At 36.1% G+C, this 27,356-nt stretch overlaps 1 protein-coding gene across 6 annotated transcripts in view; it reads right to left on the bottom strand.

The window, feature by feature from the left end:
• LOC138324751 (3',5'-cyclic-AMP phosphodiesterase 4C-like) overlaps positions 1-27,356 on the bottom strand; it is a 267,694-nt gene that overhangs the window by 65,504 nt on the left and 174,834 nt on the right. The window contains exon 1 of one of the 6 annotated variants that reach the window (XM_069269874.1): positions 6-406. The exons of the other annotated variants lie outside the window; for them this stretch is intronic. Coding sequence (XP_069125975.1) covers positions 6-115 — 110 coding nt within the window. The 5' untranslated portion in view covers positions 116-406. Of the gene's footprint in view, positions 1-5; positions 407-27,356 lie in introns of those variants that run through there. 6 annotated transcript variants of the gene reach the window in all.

Here is a 27,356-nt window from a genome sequence, read left to right as displayed (position 1 = left end):
CCAACCTTTGCCAGAATGATTTACGTTGTTTTGGAATCCGTAGAACACTGGTGCTCATCACTCGATGAAAACCAGTTCCCGACGATGGAATGTCATCATAATCGTATTTATCCATTTCTGTATGTCTGGCAACTGTTCTTAGGCAGATCGGAATGTTAATGGTATATTACATACACCACTGTATTTTTAACATGGATTTGTGTATCACCGTATTATGCACTTTAAATCATAATACTATAAAAAAAATCTCATAAGAATAGTGTGTTAGCCATTACACACTTATGAATGTACCTGTGGTACTGTCAATGTTTATAATCTGTATCCACACCTGTGTTACCTGTATGTGATTAGATAATCCACATGGTTGACATGTTTCACCACAGGGAGTCTGAGTACCTCCAGAATTTACACGGCAAAATAGTCTTTCAAGAAATGCCACTGATAAAAAAATATCCTTTGGAATTTTGCAGGTATATATATATATATATACGCGTTGATTTTAAAGTGCACACACTGTTGTGAATTAGTTCCTGTAATTAGATGTCGGTATAAAGAAGACAAGGAGAAATCCGATTGTCGATCTTTCACTGTTTCATGTTTAAAAGTCCATTCTCACATATTCTCCTTGGAATGTCATGATAATCCAATGTTTTGACTGTATTCCAAAATAATGACAACTTGAATGTATGATTGTCTAAAAATAATCCAACAAACGTTTAAAAACGTATTCTTGTCTGCAGATCGTATCTACCTTGATAAAAGGAACAGAATCTTTGCAATATGTAACATAAATTGTGTCATTTATATTCTTTTCATTTGTACATGTAAGATTATGTTTGTATCAGAATTTTCTAACTTTCTTTCCGAGCACAATTGAAAACGTTACAGCCGATTTGAAGTAGCTAGACCGTGTAAGTGATATTTAAATTGTACGCCACGATTGTAAAAGATTGTAAAGCCTTATAAATAAAATCCCAGCTACTAAATACATGTGAATTGCGGGAGGTAAATCTATATAATGGTACCTGAGATCACCTGTAACGACCCCTATTTACCTATATAACCTATTGTTGTTGACACTGCAGCAATTAGTCAATCGATAAGCGTACACAGGTAAATACAGCGAACGCGGCAGCGTTACATTGTTTCGAGATTTAAGACTTCAAATAAAGTTGACATGATCAATAGCCCGTGACCAGGTAATCGAAAAAAGGTAATCGATGCCAGGTATTAGTCCTTCAACTGTTGTATACAGGTGTCTATTTTCAATGGGTTTATATATCACTACAATATTGTCCTTCCTGTTTATGATGTATGCAATGTCAGTTCACAACATCAAGTTCACAATGTCCATCAGTTTGTACGAATTTGGGAGCATGCTCCTTATTTATGCTAAGAGTCCAGTTACATATCACCAGAAATCTTCAATCTATACTGCGTGTCCTCGACTGCTTACGAATCCAGATTACATCCAGACAAATTCTGGAGAGGTTTCAATTTGTCTTTTCATCAACACTTGTTCGTGCGTTGGGTCTTGTCGCTTCGTTGCCAGACCTTCTTCCAATCTGTTTACGATGACTGTAAAATAAACAGTAAAAAATATTAAAGATTACGCTTTAACAAGATTTCTGAATCTCTTGTTCACAGCCATACATCAAATTCTCAGTGCTATAATGGCACACAGACTTTCACAATCAGAAGCACTGACAAAAATTACATTATTCCACTCGCAAAAGGATTCTCCGAGACTTGATAATATTACATTGGAAACAATTAAGGTCCTCCATGCTTTCACTTCATACAACGATATCATCTGTTTATCTTTTCACCAAAAATATCAATACCTCTGTCAACAAATCACAGGTTATCATTTCTTAATAGTAACATCAATTTTTTTTAAGTCATGTTTACGACTTTTCTAAATAAATATTTGTATAGCTTCGTTGGTTTCAATTCCATTTGATGAAAGAATGATTAAACTATCTAGTTGGCTATGCTTACTGGTATTCCTCCTGGAAAGAATATAATTATGGTTGTTACGATCATTTCTGCGGGATGGAGATAAAATATCAAACAAAGTTTAAAAAGGCTTATTATGTAACAGAATTGATTTATTAAATGAAACATTCAAAAAAATAAAAATTTGATTTAAAATCTTCTGTGCGAGAAACAGTTAAGATGTTTTCAACCGATGCCCCAACCTAATGAATCAAAACAACATTTTCAGCTTTAACCACTTCCACCTGCATCTTGTTCTCATTAGCGGTTTATTTCCGTTTCCATAACGACAATACTAAAACTAAAACAAAAGAGCAATCTGACCTTGCATTTTGTTAGAAATAAATCGGATAAAGCTTCAGACGTTCTGTTGTACAACAGAGAAACACACAGATACTTGTAGACATACTTTTGGTATATTGCTAAGAGTCGTGTATGTATATAGAAAATGAAATTAAGAGGTGTAATAAAATATCAGGTAGGTCCAACATTATTACCTCTATAATTCAAAGTTTTTATATAGTTCAGAAATTCAGGAATTTAGGTTTAATCAGATATCTTTAAATTGATGTCAAATTATCCTGTCCAACCCTATCCAAAGTTTCATTATTTGTATGCTTAAAACACATCATACAAAAATTTTATGTTTTCAGCTATAAACATCATGTTATAGCCTTCAACCAACATTCATTGTTTAAAATTCTGATTCTGACACATTTTCTACTGTTTTTTTGGAAAATCTAAATCATTAGGTAAAAAATTGAAATCAATTTCATAACTGAATATTGTATACATTTACAGTCCTGGTGGCAGGGTAATACATGTATGTAGATTGTTTTAACCCATAGCAGTGATTATTTCACAAGTGCTTGCCAAATGGAAATACAAAATTTGAGGGTATGTAAAATAGTTTATATCTCAGTCATGCGATGTGTTTCAACTATAATCCAACTCTTGGTATAATAATACAGAATTTTGTCAGACCTATTATTCAGTAGAAACTATGTTTCATACCCTATATAACCCAACACCCACGGCTTCTAATAGGCTTATTAACTGTCCTTTCCACTTGAAATACTTAAACCAATATTTCTAAAACACCTTTATTCTAAGTATTACCTACACAGTTCAAATATACTGTCATTTATCATAGTGCAAAGTGAAATCTATATCTTTTGAAATGAACACAGAAATCAATATCTTCAAACCTTTTTTCAAGTGCATTGTAAATACTTATGTAGATTTTCAATCAGACAGCTTTTCTGTAGAAAATATATGTGTATGGCCTTTAAAACAATAATTTTCAACCATCGACAATTTTTGTTTACAAGTTATATGGGACAAGGTAATTGATGGGTGCAAAATCGGTGGTTTCCATTCAGTCAATTAAGCTACAGGAAGCGTAACCAATATAAGACAGAGAACAAAGACAAGGCATGAATTGATATCAATGTACTTGTCAATAAAATACATAAAAATTGTTCGTGAAGCCCTAGTATAGAAAACAACTTGGTTTTTAGATTGCAGATTTCTATTGAACTAGCTAAAACTTTCCATTTGATGAAGTGTTTGATTAAAATGTATATCGCGTTTCATCTGAATTAAAATGTGGTTATGATTATCTTGGTGAGAGTGGTTGCTTGGTTAATTAGGTACACGCCTTTAATCAATAGCCAGGGTTATTAACGGACAGACTTCTGTGTACAGGGTATGTTGTGCGTTTGTAATATGTGCATGTTTTGGGCGACTGCAGTATGTTTGTGTTGTGACAGATCTTTGCAATAGTGGAATTTGATCCTTCCCTTTTTATAGTGTTTTCTGACTAATGTCAAAATTGCAACTAAATCTACGATATCTTAAGGTACTTAAAGTAAATCATATTAAAAATATCAGCATCATAGACGCCATAGTTCATAAGAAGCTGTCGTTTTAGGACATGCTCCAGGACACCACATAGTGAACACATATTCCCTGTTGCTATCTTTGAAAAAATTTCGGATTTCATTCTAAGGTTCCGATGAGTCTGGACTAAACAGCTTTAAGAGATTTGTAAGGGACAATAAGTGGAGTAATTATGGCACACAGAAAAGCAGTCAACTGGAAATTAATGCCATGCCAAGTTTTTAAAGCTAAAGACATTGATTTTTTATTGACCTCTTTCGTACTTTTATCTTAGGGAGCATCCATTTCAGATTCTCATTTCACTACACTTGTACAACCATTAGTCTTTAAGACACAATTACAGACAGTTCTGAACTTTAAACAAATCAATTAAGTTAAACGACAATTACAATGTTTGTCTCCGAGTAATAACTGTTAAAATACTAAAATAATTATGGTGTGACAAACAGATAGTTATCCTTCGCATTTAGCTGGGCTCAAAATTAATACACTTAATAAATTGGAGAGGGAATATGAGAGAAGGTTTTCTTAACTCTCCTGATGGAATTTAAGAGAGAAATTTCTGTTTTTCTCTCCCAACGGAATGTGAGAGAAAGTTATCTTTTTCTCTCCTGATGATATATAAGAGCAGGTTCTCTTTTCTCTCCTAACTTCTTGATAAAGTGCACAACAGTTTTAAATAGTTATTAAAACTAGAAATGTCAAGAATCCCTGACTCGACTCAATATTATGAAATTGTAACATGGCAGTTCTTATTGAGACATGAGGGAATGAAATATACTAATATCCCCATGGGGTGGGGATGGGGTGGGGATGGGGGGGGAAGGGGGCGGCTCTTGGGGTGGTTGCATAAAAACATTTGGATTGGTGTATTTATGTATTCTATATTTGTGTGTTACAAGGAATCACGCTGGTTTTGTTCCATACCCTGACGACCTTACCCTGCGTCGGACCATGATGTACTGGAGGGTAATAGGTATACATTTGTATCAGTACCTGTACACTAACGAACACATACCACTGCGATAATGCACAAAAATCGCATATCAAAATACATGTTGCCAAAAGTATTTTGTATCTATTTTGATAAAATATCTCCATGGATACATACATTTTACTGATAAAATCATGACAGTTTCTGAACTGAGATAATCATTATAGTATTAGATACAAAATCTTCTTTTCGAGTTAAACAGCGTCACATTGAATTCCATGCCAAGATAAGGTCATTTGTGTATAAGCAAAAAGTGCGAAACACATCACATTATAAAACATTTATACCGTATATCTTGTATACCAAACCTGCCCAGTTAAATCAGCTGGTCATCCAAGATCCCCTAAACTCATCACCTAATTTTTTCTCATTTGAAATACACAACGTCTACAATTTATATGCTCTACAGTTTCAAACATCTGCGAAGCTAATCAGATTTTCTCACTATTGTTCTGCAAGCATGTTCACTATGAAGTTCATTCATTAATACTGGCAGCAGATGTTTCATCATAAAGAAATATTGAATATTTTAGTGGGTTTTTACAGAGTTTGACCAGGAAGACATCATTAACATTCTACAACTGTATACAGATCACAACCCTTATAACCACGTACCACAAAGCTAGCTTTGCTCAAACTACATCTTCTGAAAAAAGAATTAATATTTGATAGAACATGCAACTTCAAGAATTAATGGATAAAAGATAACCTTTCTTTTTTTATTTTTATTTCCTAAGAATCAATGGATAGAAGACAACTTCTCATTTTTTATAATTTTTTTCCCCAATTTTGTATGTTTTTATCTTAAGGTGTTATGCTACGTAAGACAACACACCTGTGATTTTTGTTGGAGTTATCTCCCTTTATCATCGTGTGGATGTTGTAAGTCAGTAGATTTATCATTGCCTATTTAATCGACTACAAACCGCATTCTGTCCTCCCGTACAACTGTTTGATACAAACGTCCAGTGTAATTTATCTCAATCTATTACCCAGAAATAGACCAACAAAACCCTTATCACTTAAATATATCAAATTTTATATTGGATTTTTATTTCTCTCTTTTAAATGCAGACAGAGTTGCACTTATATCTTAAAGCAATTACAACCAAAATAATTGAGCTATAAGCTATAACTTTTGAGTATCATTCATAAAATTAAATATAGATACGTTTTGATCCTTTAAAATAGATTTCTTGCACGTAAGAATTCAATATTAGGTATGTTCTGTGCTTATCTTACCTGGGCGTGACGGCCTATGATAAAACAGTAATAATTCACCTCTTGTTAAAACTCAAACATAGAAGTGATCAGCAACACCTGGAGTAAAAATCATCACAAAAAAAAAAAAAAAAAAAATCTGAATCTTAGATATTTTCTCTGTAGTTTGTACCCCCTAATATAATTGAAAAGTAAAAAATTTCTTCCAAAACTAGTGTAACATCAGCTATGCATTGATTGCTATCACTTATACACTACAACATTGGAAAGTTTTCAGTAATTTTCATAATCAAATTCATGAATTCATTTTCATTGGCGATTTATTTTGCATCTTTGTAATTTAGAATACCTGTGTTTTAAACACAACCACTTGACATAAATATCATACACTAACTTTCAAAATTACCTATGAAATAGAAAAAGTGTTACTTTGTAAACAAAATACTTCATAAAGTACTCACCTTTAACGGCGACTTTCAATTTAAAACAAATAGCTCGGATATTACATGTGAACATCTGAGAGAGCACTTTACTAGTAACGGGTCTCAACACTAAAACGGCTTGTCATATACAGCCCTGTAACTGCTGCGACTTCCATTGGCAGAAGATTCATTGATCTGTCGTTACTAAATACCAGACAGATATTTCCCTCAGATTTAAACTTTACACCATCCACAGATTTCGTTCCTGATTTTAACACTGATATACATCGAAGTTTAAAAGCCATCTAGTAACCCATATAAGGTCAATGTTTTATAAGCATAAGAAGCTTATAAAATGGACGTTTGTTTTGAAGCACTTGTCGGTCAGAAATGCCTAATATTCTTTGATATGTACCAACTGCCTTTAACTATTGAGCCTACGAGCACAAATCTTCCCTCTTTGAGCTTGCCAAATTCAATAAAAGTGCTACATTGATTGTGCGGCCTCCGTTTTATTTCGGATACAATGGTTCTGTGATGGCTCCCCAGGTCTACCAATGTCCAATAAAGTTTTGGTACTGTACATGAATTACGTAATGCCCGCTGACCGTATCAGCGTGACATACATATGTTGTATAAGTAATGATTGGCATGGTAAATAGGATGTGTATTGGTTTTCATGTAGATATCTCGTGATCAACACCAGCTCAAACTAATGTAATCATGCTCAATGCTGCTGTACCCCATTATCAAATCCTACAGACAATTCATGTTTGATCGTAGAAAAATGTATCATCATATGTAATTTTTTTCTTTTATAATTTGATTAATCGGATAAGTTCAGAGCTTTAAAAGAAAGTATCACACCGAAAGACATTTCAAATGTACCTAAGAAAAAAACCAAAAGGGCACCTAACCTTTGAATGGGAATTGTTAATGAAGACTGCGTACATGGCCTCAGTCACGTCCAAAGAAACAAAGAATTTTTAGTTCATTAAGGAGAAATCTGTTTTTCCATCAGAATTTCAACCTCCTATCTTTAACATCTTTCCCATCTTGACCACCTTCCTATTTCCAACCTCCTTCCCATCTCTCACACCCTTCCTATTTCCAACCTTTCTTCCATCTGTCACACACTTCCTATTTCCAACCTCCTTCCCATCTCTCACACCCTTCCTATTTCCAACCTTCCTCCCATCTCTTACAACCCTCCTTTTTTCAACCTCCTTCCCTTTCTCTCACACCCTTCCCATTTCAAACCACCTTCCCATCTCTAAAACCTTTCCTATTTCCAACCTTCCTTCCATCTCTCACATCTTTCCTATTTCCAATTGCTCCTTCCAATCTCTCACACCCTTCCTATTTCAAACATCCTTCACATCTCTCACATCTTTCCTATTTCCAATTGCCTCCTTCCAATCTCTCACACCCCTCCTTTTTTCAACCTCCTTCCCTTTCTCTCACACCCTTCGTGTTTCCAACCTTCCTCACATCTCTTACATCCTTCCTATTTCCAAACTCCTTACCATCCTTCCGACTTCCAACTACCTTCCCATCTCTAAAACCTTTCATATTTCCAACCTCCTTCCCATCTCTCACACCCTTCCTATTTCCAACCTTCCTTCCCATCTCACACACACTTCCTATTTCCAACCTCCTTCACATCTCTCATTTCCTTCCTATTTCCACCTCCCTTCCCATCTCTAAAACCTTTCCTATATCCAACCTTCCTTCCATCTCTCACACCCTTCCTATTTCAAACATCCTTCACATCTCTCACATCTTTCCTATTTCCAATTGCCTCCTTCCAATCTCTCACACCCCTCCTTTTTTCAACCTCCTTCCCTTTCTCTCACACCCTTCGTATTTCCAACCTTCCTCACATCTCTTACATCCTTCCTATTTCCAAACTCCTTCCCATCCTTCCGATTTCCATCTACCTTCCCATCTCTAAAACCTTTCATATTTCCAACCTCCATCCCATCTCTCACACCCTTCTTATTTCCAACCTCCTTTCACATCTCTCACACCCTTCTTATTTCCAACCTCCATCCTATCTCTCACACCCTTCTTTAATTCCCACCTCCCTTCCCATCTCTCACACCCTTCTTATTTCCACCTCCCTTCCCATCTCTCACACCCTTCTTATTTCCACCTCCCTTCCCATTACTCACATCCTTCTTATTTCCAACCTCCATCCCATCTCTCACACCCTTCTTATTTCCAACCTCCATCCCATCTCTCACACCCTTCTTATTTCCACCTCCCTTCCCATCTCTCACACTCTTCTTATTTCCACCTCCCTTCCCATCTCTCACACCCTTCTTATTTCCAACCTCCATCCCATCTCTAACACACTTCTTATTTCCAACCTCCATCCCATCTCTCACACCCTTCTTATTTCCACCTCCCTTCCCATCTCTCACACCCTTCTTATTTCCAACCTCCATCCCATCTCTCACACCCTTATTATTTCCAACCTCCATCCCATCTCTCACACCCTTCTTATTTCCACCTTCCTTCCCATCTCTCACACCCTTCTTATTTCCACCTCCCTTCCCATCTCTCACACCCTTCTTATTTCCAACCTCCATCCCATCTCTCACACCCTTCTTATTTCCAACCTCCATTTCATCTCTCACACCCTTCTTATTTCCAACCGCGATCCCATCTCTCACACCCTTCTTATTTCCACCTCCATCCCATCTCTCACACCCTTCTTATTTCCAACCTCCTTCCCATCTCTAACACCCTTCTTATTTCCAACCTCCATCCCATCTCTCACACACACTTCTTATTTCCACCTCCCTTCACATCTCTCACACACACTTCCTATTTCCAACCTTCTTCCCATCTCTCACACCCTTCTTATTTCCACCCCCCTTCCCATCTCTCACACCCTTCTTATTTCCACCTCCCTTCCCATCTCTCACACCCTTCTTATTTCCACCTCCCTTCCCATCTCTCACACCCTTCTTATTTCCAACCTCCATCCCATCTCTCACACCCTTCTTATTTCCAACCTCCATTTCATCTCTCACACTCTTCTTATTTCCAACCGCGATCCCATCTCTCACACCCTTCTTATTTCCACCTCCATCCCATCTCTCACACCCTTCTTATTTCCAACCTCCTTCCCATCTCTAACACCCTTCTTATTTCCAACCTCCATCCCATCTCACACACACTTCTTATTTCCACCTCCCTTCACATCTCTCACACACACTTCCTATTTCCAACCTTCTTCCCATCTCTCACACCCTTCTTATTTCCACCTCCCTTCCCATCTCTCACACCCTTCTTATTTCCACCTCCCTTCCCATCTCTAACACACTTCCTATTTCCTACCTCCTTCCCATCTCACACACACTTCCTATTTCCTACCTCTTTCCCATCTCACACACCCTTCTTATTTCCACCTCCCTTCCCATCTCTCACACCCTTCTTATTTCCACCTCCCTTCCCATCTCTCACACCCTTCTTATTTCCAACCTCCATCCCATCTCTCACACCCTTCTTATTTCCAACCTCCATTTCATCTCTCACACCCTTCTTATTTCCAACCGCGATCCCATCTCTCACACCCTTCTTATTTCCACCTCCATCCCATCTCTCACACCCTTCTTATTTCCAACCTCCTTCCCATCTCTAACACCCTTCTTATTTCCAACCTCCATCCCATCTCACACACACTTCTTATTTCCACCTCCCTTCACATCTCTCACACACACTTCCTATTTCCAACCTTCTTCCCATCTCTCACACCCTTCTTATTTCCACCTCCCTTCCCATCCCATCTCTCACACCCTTCTTATTTCCACCTCCCTTCCCATCTCTAACACACTTCCTATTTCCTACCTCCTTCCCATCTCACACACACTTCCTATTTCCTACCTCTTTCCCATCTCACACACCCTTCTTATTTCCACCTCCCTTCCCATCTCTCACACCCTTCTTATTTCCACCTCCCTTCCCATCTCTAACACACTTCCTATTTCCAACCTTCCTTCCCATCTCTAACACACTTCCTATTTCCAACCTCCCTTCACATCTCACACACCCTTCTTATTTCCACCTCCCTTCCCATCTCTCACACCCTTCTTATTTCCACCTCCCTTCCCATCTCTAACACACTTCCTATTTCCAACCTTCCTTCCCATCTCTAACACACTTCCTATTTCCAACCTCCCTTCACATCTCACACACCCTTCTTATTTCCAACCTCCCTTCCCATCTCTCACACCCTTCTTATTTCCACCTCCCTTCCCATCTCTCACACCCTTCTTATTTCCACCTCCCTTCACATCTCACACACACTCCCTATTTCCACCCCCCTTCCCATCTCTCACACCCTTCTTATTTCCACCTCCCTTCCCATCTCTCACACACACTTCTTATTTCCACCTCCCTTCACATCTCTCACACACACTTCCTATTTCCAACCTTCTTCCCATCTCTCACACCCTTCTTATTTCCACCATATTGTTAACAATATCTTAATTAACCCATTCTCCAGTCCTTACATCTTGACCTCCCAAACCCCATTTTCCGTATTTGCCAATTACAGAATTATCTGCCCTTGTGGGACACACGGTACTTATTGAATACAAGATGATGCCAGTTTTGCTCTCAATGATGTCAGAATGAGTACCAAACCACATGGGGGAGATAACTTTGTAATATCCAAAGATGATATATCCATCGCTTCACCAACCTCGTTCCCTTTTCCTATATCATAATTAACTACCCAGACTTATTTATAAACAAAGGTGTATTTCTTATCTTACATCTGGTACAAATAGTTATACAGACAAAAACAACTTAAGTCTTATTGCGATGGCCTTCTATACTTAAAGTGTTTGTGTAATAAAAGCTGGTTTTAATCTATTCCACACCTAGAATTGTATATTTATTACCTACCGCCACAGAGGAACCCAATATATAGCAATAAATCCTTACAGAGCCTGTTATCATAGACAAACATTAAAGCTTTTACGGAGGTTAACGGCTGATTCTTTCAAAGCTAGAAAACACAAAAGTTCAGTGGACGTATGACAATACATAAACATATTGTCAAATAATCAGTAAGGGATTTTTTTCTTCTGAAAATCTGAAGACCGAAGGACAGTTAATGAGAGGCAGGCGTATTATAATACATAGAGGCATAAATGGTGTAAGAAAAGTCGTTAATTTTTTTTACTGCTTCTAAGACAAAATACCAACCCCATATATAGGCATAAAACCAAAGATGTTTTATGTTGTTATTGTGTAGTTAAGCAACACAAATTTAGATAAACTCTCTCATGATACAACCCAGCTCTCATAGGAATACATGTATGCTGGCAGTTACTGGCAACTACAGAAAAGATGTTCTTTAATCTTTTTAAATTATGTTTTTTACATTCAATGGTCTGGTCAAGATTTAAAAAGTGTCATTATGAAGAATTTATACTAGAATTAAACTAGAAATTACCTGGGATATAAATAACCCTGTCCCTGGGTAGGATGTGGACGTAGCAGCATGCAATCACAGGATCAGATGGACACGACATGAAAGAACAGACATCTATAAAGTAACCTTGAAAGTTTCTTTCAAATAAGCTTCTATTAAGCTATTCTTTATTACAATGAAAATCTGATAAAATCTTACAAAACCTCTACACCATCTTCTGATAATCAGAGCTTGACCCTTTCTCCTCTCTCCCCCCCCCCCCCCCCTCCCCCCACTTCTCCCAACTCCAATGAAAATATTCTTTTTATTCCGACTGTTGATGGATTTAATTTATCCACCCCTGAAGACACATTCGACGAACTCTATTCCATTTTAAAGGCTGGAATAGCTCATTATAAATTGTCAGGAGCTAACTCATTTACCCCACAAAATTCATAATGGACTGTTCTGGTCTTTAAATTAGAAGAGTCCATTGTGTCTTTAGGGGTGAGTGAGTTAAACCAATGACATTATCACACCTACCACTACAAGGTGTTACCATGAAGATTTTACTTCCTCTTTCCACAGTATTGTTTACCTTAATGAAACCCCAGTCTGTCTGTATCGTCAGCTGAACTTAACATCAAATATAAAGTTCTTCCATTATTAGTCTGACAACTGGTGCCTTACAGACAGCTAAGTAATGGTAAATTCATGTCTGTAAGTGGACAGAGTCCCCACTGTGGTCACAGAAAAATAAGATGGTACTTAAAAAGGATTTGTCATTCAGAAAAAAATATATGTTAAAGTTCCTTTTTCGATGTTGTTATGTAAACAAATGAATTAAGTTGGACCGATACAGCATCTGTGGCTGGTGCCACAAAAGGGAAATAGGTGCCACAAGTGGGGACACATAGGTCCCGTGAGAGCTGCTGGAAACAAGATGGCGGATGTGACAGGGGTGATAATAAGGTGAAAGTTATGTCTACCGACTTACTGAAAAAAACCTTACAGTGTAGCATATTGCAGAGCACTTGTATATAATGTCAGAAAGTTGGATCATAGCCATTATCAAGTTTCATTTCAATCCTAAAGCTCAAAATCAAATTACACAATATTCTCTGTGTAATTCTGCTGTTTCTGTATCCTGTAATCTAGCACCGAGTTTTGAGATTATAATCATACGATTACAAAAAGTATTGAAACTTTAAATTTCTAACTTTACTTGATCAATGCAATGTCACAAAGGTTGCCAAAGCTTGTATGGGTACATGTTTTGGAACCATATTGATTTTAGCCTGATGGTAAACATCGAGATCTAAGCTCTTGTTTAGGTTAAGTATAAAATAAGAGATTGCCATTCCGTGAGGTTTCCAATCTAATTCCTAGTACCTTTTAGCAGATCAACACATACTCACCCAATAGTTATGGAGGGATACAGAACATAATGACAGTAAATATATCATTTAATATTCGTAGCTTTGTTTATGGCAGTAACATTCTGATTCAGAAAGTGTCATGCAAACATTTAGTTAATGGGCAACTACTCCATTTAATGAACATTTAATGACAGATAATTCCGTTCAGAAAGTCACATGGCAATGATATGACGTCGTTAACGCCATGTTGAACTGCTTTGGACATATTGCCTGACTGACAACCCATCTTGTATAAAATGTTCTACATATAGTCCGTATTTCATTCATGCAGACATAAATGCCATTCGAATCAGGATTGATTAATGTAGATTGAAACCTTGCTGTACTTATGCAATTCATGATGAATATGAATGCCATGACATTTACATTCATGTATGTATAAATTGTAAATAATTCTTGGATGTTATGCAAATTTACAATTTTAATGCATACTTCAGTGACTTAAATATATTTGAAAGATTTTAATGATATTACAAGATGCTTCATTAGATGTATACAAATTTATTTCTGTGTATGTACTATCTAATTACCACAAACATGTTGGCCTCCTACGACAATTTAATATGCTGTATCGAAGAAAGCCAGAGATGAAGCGTCGTAACATAAAAAGGAAGACATAAAATTTGATGATGAATTTTATGTGCAATATATGACATAAGCCAGTAAAATATAATTAGTAAAACTGAATATAATGACAAGAGGAAGTTACAGGGAAGGGTTAATGGTGACACCCTGTATACCACCACATCCTCAGGGAGGTATTGGCTTTGACCCTTATATGATGTCTCTTACCAAATTATGATGTCTATTACCATAATATGATGTCTATTATCCCAACATGATGTCTATTATCCCAATATAATATCTCTTATCATAATGTGATATCTCTTATCACAATATGATGTCTCTTATCATAATATGATGTCTCTTATCATAATATGATGTCTCTTATCATAATATGATGTCTCTTATCATAATATGATGTGTCTTATCATAATATGATGTCTCTTATCCTAATATGATGTCTCTTATCATAATATGATGTCTCTTATCACAATATGATGTCTCTTATCATAATATGATGTCTCTTATCACAATATGATGTCTCTTATCATAATATGATGTCTCTTATCATAATATGATGTCTATTATTATAATATGATGTGTCTTATCATAATGTGATGTCTCTTATCCTAATATGGTGTCTCTTATCACAATATGATGTCTCTTATCATAATATGATGTCTCTTATCATAATATGATGTCTATTATTATAATATGATGTCTCTTATCATAATATGATGTCTATTATTATAATATGATGTGTCTTATCATAATGTGATGTCTCTTATCCTAATATGGTGTCTCTTATCATAATATGATATGTTTCTTATCATAATATGATGTCTCCTATCATAATATTATGTTTATTATCATAATATGATATCTCTTATCACAATATGATGTCTCTTATCATAATATGATGTCTCTTATCATAATATGATGTCTCTTATCATAATATGATGTCTCTTATCATAATATGATGTCTCTTATCATAATATGATGTCTCTTATCACAATATGATGTCTCTTATCATAATATGATGTCTCTTATCATAATATGATGTCTCTTATCATAATATGATGTCTATTATTATAATATGATGTGTCTTATCATAATATGATGTCTATTATTATAATATGATGTGTCTTATCATAATATGATGTCTCTTACCTAATATGATGTCTATTATCCCAATATGATGTCTCTTATCATAATATGATGTTTACAACATAATATGATGTTTATAACATAATATGATGTTTATTACCCTAATATGATGTCTATTATCCCAATATAATATCTCTTATCATAATGTGATATCTCTTATCACAATATGATGTCTCTTATCATAATATGATGTCTCTTATCATAATATGATGTCTCTTATCATAATATGATGTCTATTATCATAATATGATGTGTCTTATCATAATATGATGTCTCTTATCCTAATATGATGTCTATTATCCCAATATGATGTGTTTCTTATCATAATATGATGTCTCCTTATCATAATATGATGTCTATTATCATAATATGATGTCTCTTATCACAATATGATGTCTCCTATCATAATATGATATCTCTTATCACAATATGATGTCTCTTATCATAATATGATGTCTATTATTATAATATGATGTGTCTTATCATAATATGATGTCTCTTATCCTAATATGATGTCTATTATCCCAATATGATGTCTCTTATCATAATATGATGTTTACAACATAATATGATGTTTATAACATAATATGATGTTTATTACCCTAATATGATGTCTATTATCCCAATATAATATCTCTTATCATAATGTGATATCTCTTATCACAATATGATGTCTCTTAACATAATATGATGTCTCCTATCATAATATGATGTTTATTATCCTAATATGATGTCTCCTATCACAATATGATGTCTCTTAACATAATATGATGTCTACTATCCCAATATGATGTCTCACATTCTTATATGATGTCTCTTTTACTCTCATAATATGATATCTCTTATCATAATATGATGTCTATTATTATAATATGATGTGTCTTATCATAATATGGTGTCTCTCATCCTAATATGATATGTTTCTTATCATAATATGATGTCTCCTATCATAATATGATGTTTATTATCCTAATATGATGTCTCCTATCACAATATGATGTCTCTTAACATAACATGATGTCTACTATCCCAATATGATGTCTCATATTCTTATATGATGTCTCTTTTACTCTCATAATATGACATTTCTTATCATAATATGATGTCTCCTATTGCAATATGATGTCTCTTATCCCAATATGGGAAATGACATGTCACATATCAGAATGCTATTTGAATCATAGCACCGATGGTGCAGTAAAGATAAAAGAAAGATGAGATCTAGGCATATGACAGAAAATTCATGTTACAGGGAGAGATTGGGAAACATTTCGATGGCATCGATCGTTTCCATGGTTAATCTCAGTCACATCATTTGAAAATCTGCATATAGTTCTGTCAAATGATGGTTGTACTAAAGCATGGGAATTGGATTTAAAGTGGTTCTCTCTTTGGCTGAACAATTGTCAATTTAATATTTATTCAAAATCTTCTTTTTCTTCAAAAATACATTTTCACCACTTATATGCTATGTACTACCTCAATGTTTATAAAACATTTTTGCAGATTTGTTAGAGAAATAATGTCAAACTGAAAAAATGCACCAATCTTGAATTCCAGAATACACTATCCAGGCTGTAAACGTATGTCTGTGCTACACAAGATCTCACTAAAGTTATGTACGTAGATTCATGTAAGATGTATCTACAAACTTCACAACATAACAAGCTCTGGTACACTAAATAGCACATCAGTGTTTAATTAAAACATCAATAATCACCTCGTAAATTAATACATATGAAAGTTTGCCAGAATCTCTGTGAGTTGCCCTTTGTATTTACAATGATGTATATACAGCCTGTAAAGCTAAACGATGCCGTCCTTATACTCAAATAGACCACCTGATCTGCATCACACACTCGATTAAAAAATCGTTCTTACATGATGTTGACAAATTTATTATTCTATTTTTAAAACCATGACTGTTTCAATGATGTTGAAATCTTAATAAACCAGTAAAAACAGAACTTTTTACTCTGTACAAAATATGTTGACTTGTTGTTTTTTCATTTGACGTTTAATTTCCACTCAGTTATTTAGCAAAATTATACATATGTACACAACATGTCAACCAGCATGTCATATATTTAAATTCAGTTTCAATTATTGTTTGTAATTACTGTTGCTTTCCATCATCATAAATATTTTTAAATGTTTTGAATTCTATTGTATATACCTTTATTTTAATATGCGAGTATGCGTTGTATGTCGGTGAAATGTTTTCAGGTAAAATAATAACATGTTTGATTTGTTATTGATCTTGAGTGATACCTGACCCGCGGCCGACTGTTTTACCTGATAAATACCTGTGTAGGAGTGGAATTGCTGCGGAGGTTGAGGGTGAATACGAGGATCGTAACCACGCTCATAGGTCATGTGATGCCAGAAGGTAATCTATTTCAGACTCATTGTAGGTAATAAAAGCCTAATTAACTGGCCTTGTGTGATTTCGTGGTCGATCTGAGTCAGAGCCGTCGGCACAGGTAAAAATTGGTCAATCACAAACTTGATTCTCCATTGATACACATTACCTGCAGTACCAGGTATACCTCTGTACGGACCCCAGACTTAATGAGGCGTGACCCATTCCGATAATAATTTGTTCATATTGAAACAATCGTTAAGTTTTCAAAGTTGAACTATAATGACTAGCGAAACATTCTTCCTACTTCTATATCATAAAATATAAATCAATGTAAACTATACATGTTTAAGAAAATTAACGTTAAATATACATGCTTTAAGAAGATCAATTTACGATAGAAAATACACAATAATTATGGTATATTAAATTTTGTTCCACTATATAGCCTTTGACCCTTCAAGCAATCGCTTGAGTGACCTTTACCCTTCAATCAACACCCTTAACCTTCTATATAACCTTGACCCAATTAAAGAAAGAAAGAAATGACCCTTCATCTTTCAACCTTTGTTCAACATTAAAGACCACAAGAAGATGTTGTCCCTTGACTCTTGGACTTTGACCAATATCTTCTGAAAGTGGTGACCTTGACCTTTTAACCTTGACCAATCGTCAAAAGAAAGTAGTGACCCTTGACCCTTTAAACTTTGCCATCATCACTATAATTTGATATTGGTGTGGATTGCTATACTTAAGACAATGTTTTCCTTCAGAACTGAAAGCTTTATCAAAAGACCTTCAAACCAATTGACTACAAAAACTCAAACCCTCTGAATGTCAAGCTGGAACAGAATATATTGAATTAGGCTTCACATTAATGATATCATCAAAGGAAAACTGAAATGTAAAGATCAACATCGACATGTTCGAGTCAGACACATTTGGGGAAAATTACCTCCAGGTAGAAAATAAACAGAAAGCAAGGGAAAAAAAGTTTTAGTTTAGTGACAGAGAGGTAAAGAGATTCATCCTCAGTGGTGTCTTAAAACTCTGCTAGAAGACGTCAGTTTTTTCTTATCCAGCAAAACAAAAACCCAGAGAGAATGGTTTGGGTAAGGAATCAGTCTGTACAATAATAGAACATGGGTAACGAGGCGTATTGTACAATAACAGACTTGTAACTAGAGGTAAGTTCATACAAACCAATACGACACTGTCCCGAGATCCAAAAATATCCGTGTACATCTGTGTATTACATCATCAAAATAGTAGGTTCCACAACATCCACATGTGTTATGTATATGTACTGCCCATCAACAAGGAACTGTATGATGGACGAGATGAGCTCCAAAAAATGAAGGGCGGTCTAGATTAACCTGTAGTTGTAGCAGTGTGTGCCAAAACCTCACTCCAATTGATGTCTCACCTTTAAATTGACTGTTCTGATTCTCCACAGAAAGCTTGACCCTAGGTCTGAATCTCCAGTACAGAAAACAATAATGCTAATCTAGGTCTCATCACTAGTGGTTACTGACTCCTGGCAGGTCTACCTAAAGTTAGGCTTACCAAACTATAAAGGTTTACTAATGGCAATACTATACACAAAAGGTACATCAGGCCTGTATCTGTCTCCTGGCAGGTCTACCTAAAATTAGGCTTACCAAACTATAAAGGTTTACTAATGGCAATACTATACACAAAAGGTACACCAGGCCTGTATCTCACTCCTGGCAGGTCTACCTAAAATTACGCTTTCCAAACTATAAAGGTTTACTAATGGCAATACTATACACAAAAGGTACATCAGGCCTGTATCTGACTCCTGGCAGGTCTACCTAAAATTAGGCTTTCCAAACTATAAAGGTTTACTAATGGCAATACTATACACAAAAGGTACATCAGGCCTGTATCTGACTCCTGGCAGGTCTACCTAAAGTTAGGCTTACCAAACTAATGGCAATACTATACACAAAAGGTACATCAGGCCTGTATCTGACTCCTGGCAGGTCTACCTAAAGTTAGGCTTACCAAACTAATGGCAATACTATACACAAAAGGTACATCAGGCCTGTATCTGACTCCTGGCAGGTCTACCTAAAGTTAGGCTTACCAAACTATAAAGGTTTACTAATGGCAATACTATACACAAAAGGTACATCAGGCCTGTATCTGTCTCCTGGCAGGTCTACCTAAAATTAGGCTTACCAAACTATAAAGGTTTACTAATGGCAATACTATACACAAAAGGTACATCAGGCCTGTATCTGACTCCTGGCAGGTCTACCTAAAATTAGGCTTACCAAACTATAAAGGTTTACTAATGGCAATACTATACACAAAAGGTACATCAGGCCTGTATCTGACTCCTGGCAGGTCTACCTATAAAATTAGGCTTTCCAAACTATAAAGGTTTACTAATGGCAATACTATACACAAAAGGTACATCAGGCCTGTATCTGTCTCCTGGCAGGTCTACCTAAAATTAGGCTTTCCAAACTATAAAGGTTTACTAATGGCAATACTATACACAAAAGGTACATCAGGCCTGTATCTGACTCCTGGCAGGTCTATCTATAAAATTAGGCTTTCCAAACTATAAAGGTTTACTAATGGCAATACTATACACAAAAGGTACACCAGGCCTGTATCTGTCTCCTGGCAGGTCTACCTATAAAATTAGGCTTACCAAACTAATGGCAATACTATACACAAAAGGTACACCAGGCCTGTATCTGACTCCTGGCAGGTCTACCAGAAGTTAGGCTTACCAAACTATAAAGGTTTACTAATGGCAATACTATACACAAAAGGTACATCAGGCCTGTATCTGACTCCTGGCAGGTCTACCTAAAATTAGGCTTACCAAACTATAAAGGTTTACTAATGGCAATACTATACACAAAAGGTACATCAGGCCTGTATCTGACTCCTGGCAGGTCTACCTATAAAATTAGGCTTACCAAACTAATGGCAATACTATACACAAAAGGTACACCAGGCCTGTATCTGACTCCTGGCAGGTCTACCTAAAGTTAGGCTTACAAAACCATAAAGGTTTACTAATGGCAATACTATACACAAAAAGTACATCAGGCCTGTATCTGACTCCTGGCAGGTCTATCTATAAAATTAGGCTTACCAAACTAATGGCAATACTATACACAAAAGGTACACCAGGCCTGTATCTGACTCCTGGCAGGTCTACCTAAAATTAGGCTTACCAAACTATAAAGGTTTACTAATGGCAATACTATACACAAAAGGTACATCAGGCCTGTATCTGACTCCTGGCAGGTCTACCTATAAAATTAGGCTTACCAAACTAATGGCAATACTATACACAAAAGGTACACCAGGCCTGTATCTGACTCCTGGCAGGTCTACCAGAAGTTAGGCTTACCAAACTATCAAGGTTACTATAAACAAAAGGTACACAAGGCCTGTATGTGCTCACTGGTATTCATTTCTATTTCATGTTAACCCATGCCAAGAGAACAACAAAACATCTGTCAATGATTTCTATTTCATCTCTTGTTTAACAATGCCAACAGTCTAATTAATGCTCAGAGCGGTGTCCTATTTTCATTCCGACTTTCCTTAAACATTGCCAACTATGAAAATAGTAAATCATAATACATTTGACCCAACAAGCGACCATATTTCCTGTAAGTGCCTCGACCTAGCTCTAGCTTTTTGTGGCCTGAATCCCAAAATGTCCCTTTGCCCCCCCCCCCTTTCCTTTTGAGGTCTATATGTATGATTTACTTACCTTAGGGTGGGGAGGTCGATTTATGCTCACCAGTGATGTAGCTGTTGACAACCCACCCTGTTATTTGATATGTAAACTGATATACAATACATAGTCCTTCAACATGAATACCAATTAGGCAAGTGAGCATTTCTAATAAGCAAAATTTTACATCATAAAGCAAAAATGACCTGTTCCACAGATACCTCTAAATATTTCCAAGGTCAAACTAGCTAAATTGGTCTCCTATATGGCTTACAGGAGCCTAACAAAACAATTATGTAATACATGTATATTCAATTACCACAGCATGTATAGTAGGGATATTAATTAAAGCAAACTGTTGCTTTCACATGCAGAGCGATTTACTGTCGTTAATCAAAACCCAAGGATTGTAAGGCTTCATTATCTATTTGTCTTTGGAGATAAACAAAACGAGCACAGAATTGAACGAATATTATTCCCGATGGTATTACAAAATACAGTATAATGGGTATGATTTACGATTTATTTGTATCTCAGACCTTCCTCAGCAGTTTTAATCACAATATTTGTCATCTTTTCCTACCAGAATATATTTCTTTTTGAGTGTTTTTGCTATCTTGGAAACATTTAATCAGAATTTGAGATCTCCGAACCACCCACCTTTATCATTTCTTGACTTTTTATTAGAATCTGATTACAAAGAATATCCCGGTAACCTTAACAGACCTTTTTATTGTAAATTTCCTCTGATTTGCTTTCCAAACCATGCTAATAACCTACCTGTAACTCAGTACTTTCCTGATGAATTTTCCAGCATATAAATTTTCAATCAAACAGGTGAGTGTCTTCATTTAGACATTTCCTTCTACGCAAAGAAAGTTCCCTAGAACTTTGGCATCCATACTGCAGTGTTTATACATGTAGCTACCAACTAGTAGATAAATCAATTAGAATCAACACATACTAAAATAATTAAGCCAATTCCACATCTGATACATATGGACAAATCTATTTTCATTCCTGATGATAACATCAAGGCTATCCGATTCATAAATTCTTGGGAGTGTTTATTAATGCAGTAATCAACTAAAGATTTAGAAATTTTCAGGTGGAGCTACTCAATCCTCCGTCAGTAGATCAATCATTAGCACGGCTATAGCTGTCGGAAACCGTTCCACTGGGTATTGAATGATTGACGAAAATGCACCAAATTGGCATGTTCTATTACAAGCAGAATCTCAATGGGTATTACAATTTAAAAGTAGCTCTCAAGATTTCAATCACTTTGATTCATTTCCTATTTTTCTTAGGATGATTGACTTGTCAAATATCCCAATTACCCTGGAATTATATTTTTTTTTAAACTTTTACCAGCTTTTCCAGTTCCTGAAGAAACTGACTAATAGAATCTTACATGGGTCTGTGAAGTGGACAGGGTTATATCAACCAGAGTGCAAGATTTTGGCCGGTCAACCCGAGGCTTGTCGAGGGTTGACGGCCAAAATCTTTCACGAGGGTTGAGATATCCCTGTCCACTTCACAGACCCATGTTTGATTCTTTTTCTCCCATACTTAGTAGAAAAAATGATGAGATTCCACTTGGTTTCCAGCTTTTTCATCGCGCCATTTTCGCAGGAACGTCGTTACGTGTCAAAATTGATGACGTCATCTACAATGCGCGTCGCAGTTACGCCGCACGTATTGATGACGTCACATTATTGTCTAGTGCATGGGAGCTGTCTTACACCCCCCTGTGTAAGGCAGAGATATCTTTTCCCTAGCAACTGCGGGATATCCCTGTGAAGTATGGGAGAAATAAGGTTCCTGAACAAAATGAAATAGTGTTCCTGAACATCAACAAACTGCCATAAGATTCCTGAATAAATCAACATAAGGTTTCTGAACAAAATGACATATAGGCTTCCTGAACACATTAGGGGTTCCTGCACAAAATGAGATAGGCTTCCTGAACACATTAGGGGTTTCTGAACAAACTGAAATAGGCTTCCTGAACACATTAGGGGTTCCTGAACAAACTGAGATAGGCTTCCTGAACACATTAGGGGTTTCTGAACAAACTGAAATAGGCTTCCTGAACACATTAGGGGTTTCTGAACAAACTGAAATAGGCTTCCTGAACACATTAGGGGTTCCTGAACAAACTGAGATAGGCTTCCTGAACACATTAGGGGTTTCTGAACAAACTGAAATATAGGCTTCCTGAACACATTAGGGGTTTCTGAACAAACTGAAATAGGCTTCCTGAACACATTAGGGGTTCCCGAACAAACTGAGATAGGCTTCCTGAACACATTAGGGGTTTCTGAACAAACTGAAATAGGCTTCCTGAACACATAAGGGGTTCCTGAACAAACTGGAGATAGGCTTCCTGAACACATTAGGGGTTCCTGAACAAACTGAGATAGGCTTCCTGAACACATTAGGGGTTTCTGAACAAACTGAAATAGGCTTCCTGAACACATTAGGGGTTTCTGAACAAACTGAGATAGGCTTCCTGAACACATTAGGGGTTTCTGAACAAACTGACATAGGCTTCCTGAACACATTAGGGGTTCCTGAACAAAATGAGATAGGCTTCCTGAACACATTAGGGGTTTCTGAACAAACTGACATAGGCTTCCTGAACACATTAGGGGTTCCTAAACAAACTGACATAGGCTTCCTGAACACATTAGGGGTTCCTGAACAAACTGACATAGGCTTCCTGAACACATTAGGGGTTTCTGAACAAACTGACATAGGCTTCCTGAACACATTAGGGGTTTCTGAACAAACTGAGATAGGCTTCCTGAACACATTAAGGGTTTCTGAACAAACTGACATAGGCTTCCTGAACACATTAGGGGTTCCTGAACAAACTGAGATAGGCTTCCTGAACACATTAGGGGTTTCTGAACAAACTGAAATAGGCTTCCTGAACACATTAGGGGTTCCTAAACAAACTGACATAGGCTTCCTGAACACATTAGGGGTTCCTAAACAAACTGACATAGGCTTCCTGAATACATTAGGGGTTCCTGAACAAATTGATATAGGCTTCCTGAACACATTAGGGGTTTCTGAACAAACTGACATAGGCTTCCTGAACACATTAGGGGTTTCTGAACAAACTGACATAGGCTTCCTGAATACATTAGGGGTTCCTGAACAAACTGACATAGGCTTCCTGAACACATTAGGGGTTCCTGAACAAATTGATATAGGCTTCCTGAACACATTAGGGGTTTCTGAACAAACTGACATAGGCTTCCTGAACACATTAGGGGTTTCTGAACAAATTGATATAAGTTTACACCCAACTGGCTTAGGAAATGTTTACCACACTATTGTAAATCATGCATCTTTGTGAGGTCAAGGTCATTCATTTCAACAAACATTGTCATTCTTAGATAAAGAGTGCTGATGGTTTGTACATTCTCCTTGACCCCATGACTGGGAGTCTATAGGTTTTTAATGGGAAATGAATGTGAAATATGAAAGTTCTATTTCTGCTTTAAGTGTTTAATTCACCATCACAAATTTCCTAGAAACTCTTCATTCTAGGCCAAGGCGGCAACTTGATGGAGAGAACCTGGTGTGTTTTGTAATTTGTTTTCAACTATGAAAAAAATGTTAAACCTTTTCAGTTTAAACTGTGAAGAGAATGTAATCTTGAAGGAAGCTTGTGAAAACAACAAATTCAGATCAAGCTAGTCAAAACAGTGAGTGTATGACATTTGTCTGAATAAGAATCAGCTGTCACACTTGTTTTTTTTCACCTGTTAACATCTCAGTAGCAACACAATTTTTCTCCCAGCCCAAATTATACACAGATTTAACACAAACCAGTACAATTCCTGAATCATCAAAACTTTCCAATGTAATCTCAAAGACCATCATTCACCAAGATTTAACCCATAAAATGGCTGAAAATGTCATAAACCTGCCACAGTAGCCAGCAGGGTTTATGAGAGGAGATAATGTTCAAAAGTATTAATGTCATTGTCGCTGATTAGACTAATTATCATGGTAATTACCAGGTATATCCCTCTTCTCCAGGCCATCTCCAGGGATACGGTCTTCTGTTGTTTAAACAACATTAGGCAATAACAGGAATTCATCAAAAAATTCTCTAAAGACCCATTACCAAAAAAAAAAAAAAAAAATATAACAATAATACATAATTAATTCCATTAAAATGCAAAACAAATTTTTGTGAACAAGTATGATGTGAAATATCAATGTCATATGAATGTCATATCCAGTTTTGATAAAACGCCAATTCAACATGACCAACAAAAATCTGAAAATGGAATGTACCGAATCATGACTGGTTACCATCCAGGTTTCCATGGTAACGATGTAACTCGGAATATAAATGTCAGTAGCAAGAGATATAACCATCTTAATATACTTAATATAACAATTCTTGTCATGACAAAATGGTCTTTAAACACGATGTCCATCACGTGGGTACATACAGATGTAAAACTTGGTACATGGACCTTTTTGGTGTCTCGGAGGCCATATTAATGACGATCACTTGGATTTTATGTCAATGTGCTTCAAATATCTGTTTTACTATTTCACCCTTACTTTTCAACTTTAACATTTTCCTAACATTCCAGATTTATTTTAAGCCACCTTTTCTTGAAATTAGTGTCTTCCATCTAAATACACACTTGAGTTTTAGCCATATATGGCAAGAAACATGCACAGATCTTTAACGATTCTATGTCGGAATTGAAATCTAAATGTGATTCTCAATCAAATGTGCAAGATATATCCTACAGAGAATGATAAACATGGAAATAGTTTTAATTTCCTTTTATCAGTTTCTCAAAAACCAAGGGACATAACTCTGTGTTAGTGTCAGATAGATGTAAAAGGTCATAAAAAATGTATTAGAAAATGCAATAAGATATTCAGGAATTTCAATGGACATAACATTTTAGGAAGTGCTACCCAAAAGTGACTTTCTATATTAGTATGCACTGAGCTCTGTTTTCCCCTTGTATTCATTCAACGATCGAACATTTTCCTCAGAAATTTTGATCTTTTTCAATTTGGAAGTGAAAATGAAAACTATCTTATAAAAGACTCCAAATAATTGCAATTAACAAAACTTGATATCAACCATAGAAAAAAGTAACATAGCCCTAACAATCTTTATCTAAATGCTACCTGTGATCATGGAATGTCTACACGTACTTACCATCTGCAGCAGGTACTCAGGGTATGATTCTATCACTTACAAGATGACTTGTCTTCTAGATTGTCGAATTACGTTTGACAATGACTTTTGTCTGTGTACAATATAAACACTAGAACATCACACCATGGGATGTGTACGCGTGAATAGAAACATCACATCACATCGTAGGATGTGTACACGTCAGACAGAAACATCACATCATAGGATGTGTACGCATCAGACAGCTTCAGTAAAGCATAAGGCGATTACATAATGAACTGTACTGTATGGCCAAAGCCTTATGGTGCAGACCTGAATTCACAAAGGCCACAAGTCTTCAGCTTAACTCTGTAAATATGTGAGATAGTTCCAAATCCTAAAACTTGTAAGAATATGAAAGCATTGATGAGGTCATATATTTGGAGCTAAAATGATTTAAGTCCAGAAATATAGTCACTCTCTAGGAGCTGCTATGTAGTATTGAAAGCAAAGCAAGGATCACAACCTAGGAGCTTGTTGTATTGGAGGCTTAGTTCTAGACCTACCATCTGGTAGCTTGAAGGGATGATGGCTTAAGGGATTACAACCTTGGAGTTTGATTTTGTCAGCTATGGAAGGATCACAATCTAGTAGCTTGTAGCATTGGATGCTTAGAAGGAGCTTATAGTTGTTGAGAGCTGAACAGAAACTACAATTTAGGAGCTTTTAGAGCTGAAAGCTTAGGAGAACCCACAATATAGGAGCTTGTAGCATTGACAGCTTAGAATGAACATATTTTAGAAGCTTGTAGTTGTTGAGAGCTTAACAGAACTACAATTTAGGAGCTTGTAGTGTTGCAAGCTTAGGAGGAACCACAATGTGGGAGCTTGTAGTATTGAAAAGCTTAGAATGAACATATTTTAGCAGCTTGTAGTGTTGAAAGCTTATAT

Source organism: Argopecten irradians, chromosome 6, assembly GCF_041381155.1.
Source record: "Argopecten irradians isolate NY chromosome 6, Ai_NY, whole genome shotgun sequence".
Classification (NCBI taxonomy): Eukaryota; Metazoa; Mollusca; class Bivalvia; order Pectinida; family Pectinidae; genus Argopecten; species Argopecten irradians.
The sequence above is the reverse complement of the archived record's forward strand: the minus strand, read 5'-3'. Positions and strand labels throughout refer to the sequence as shown.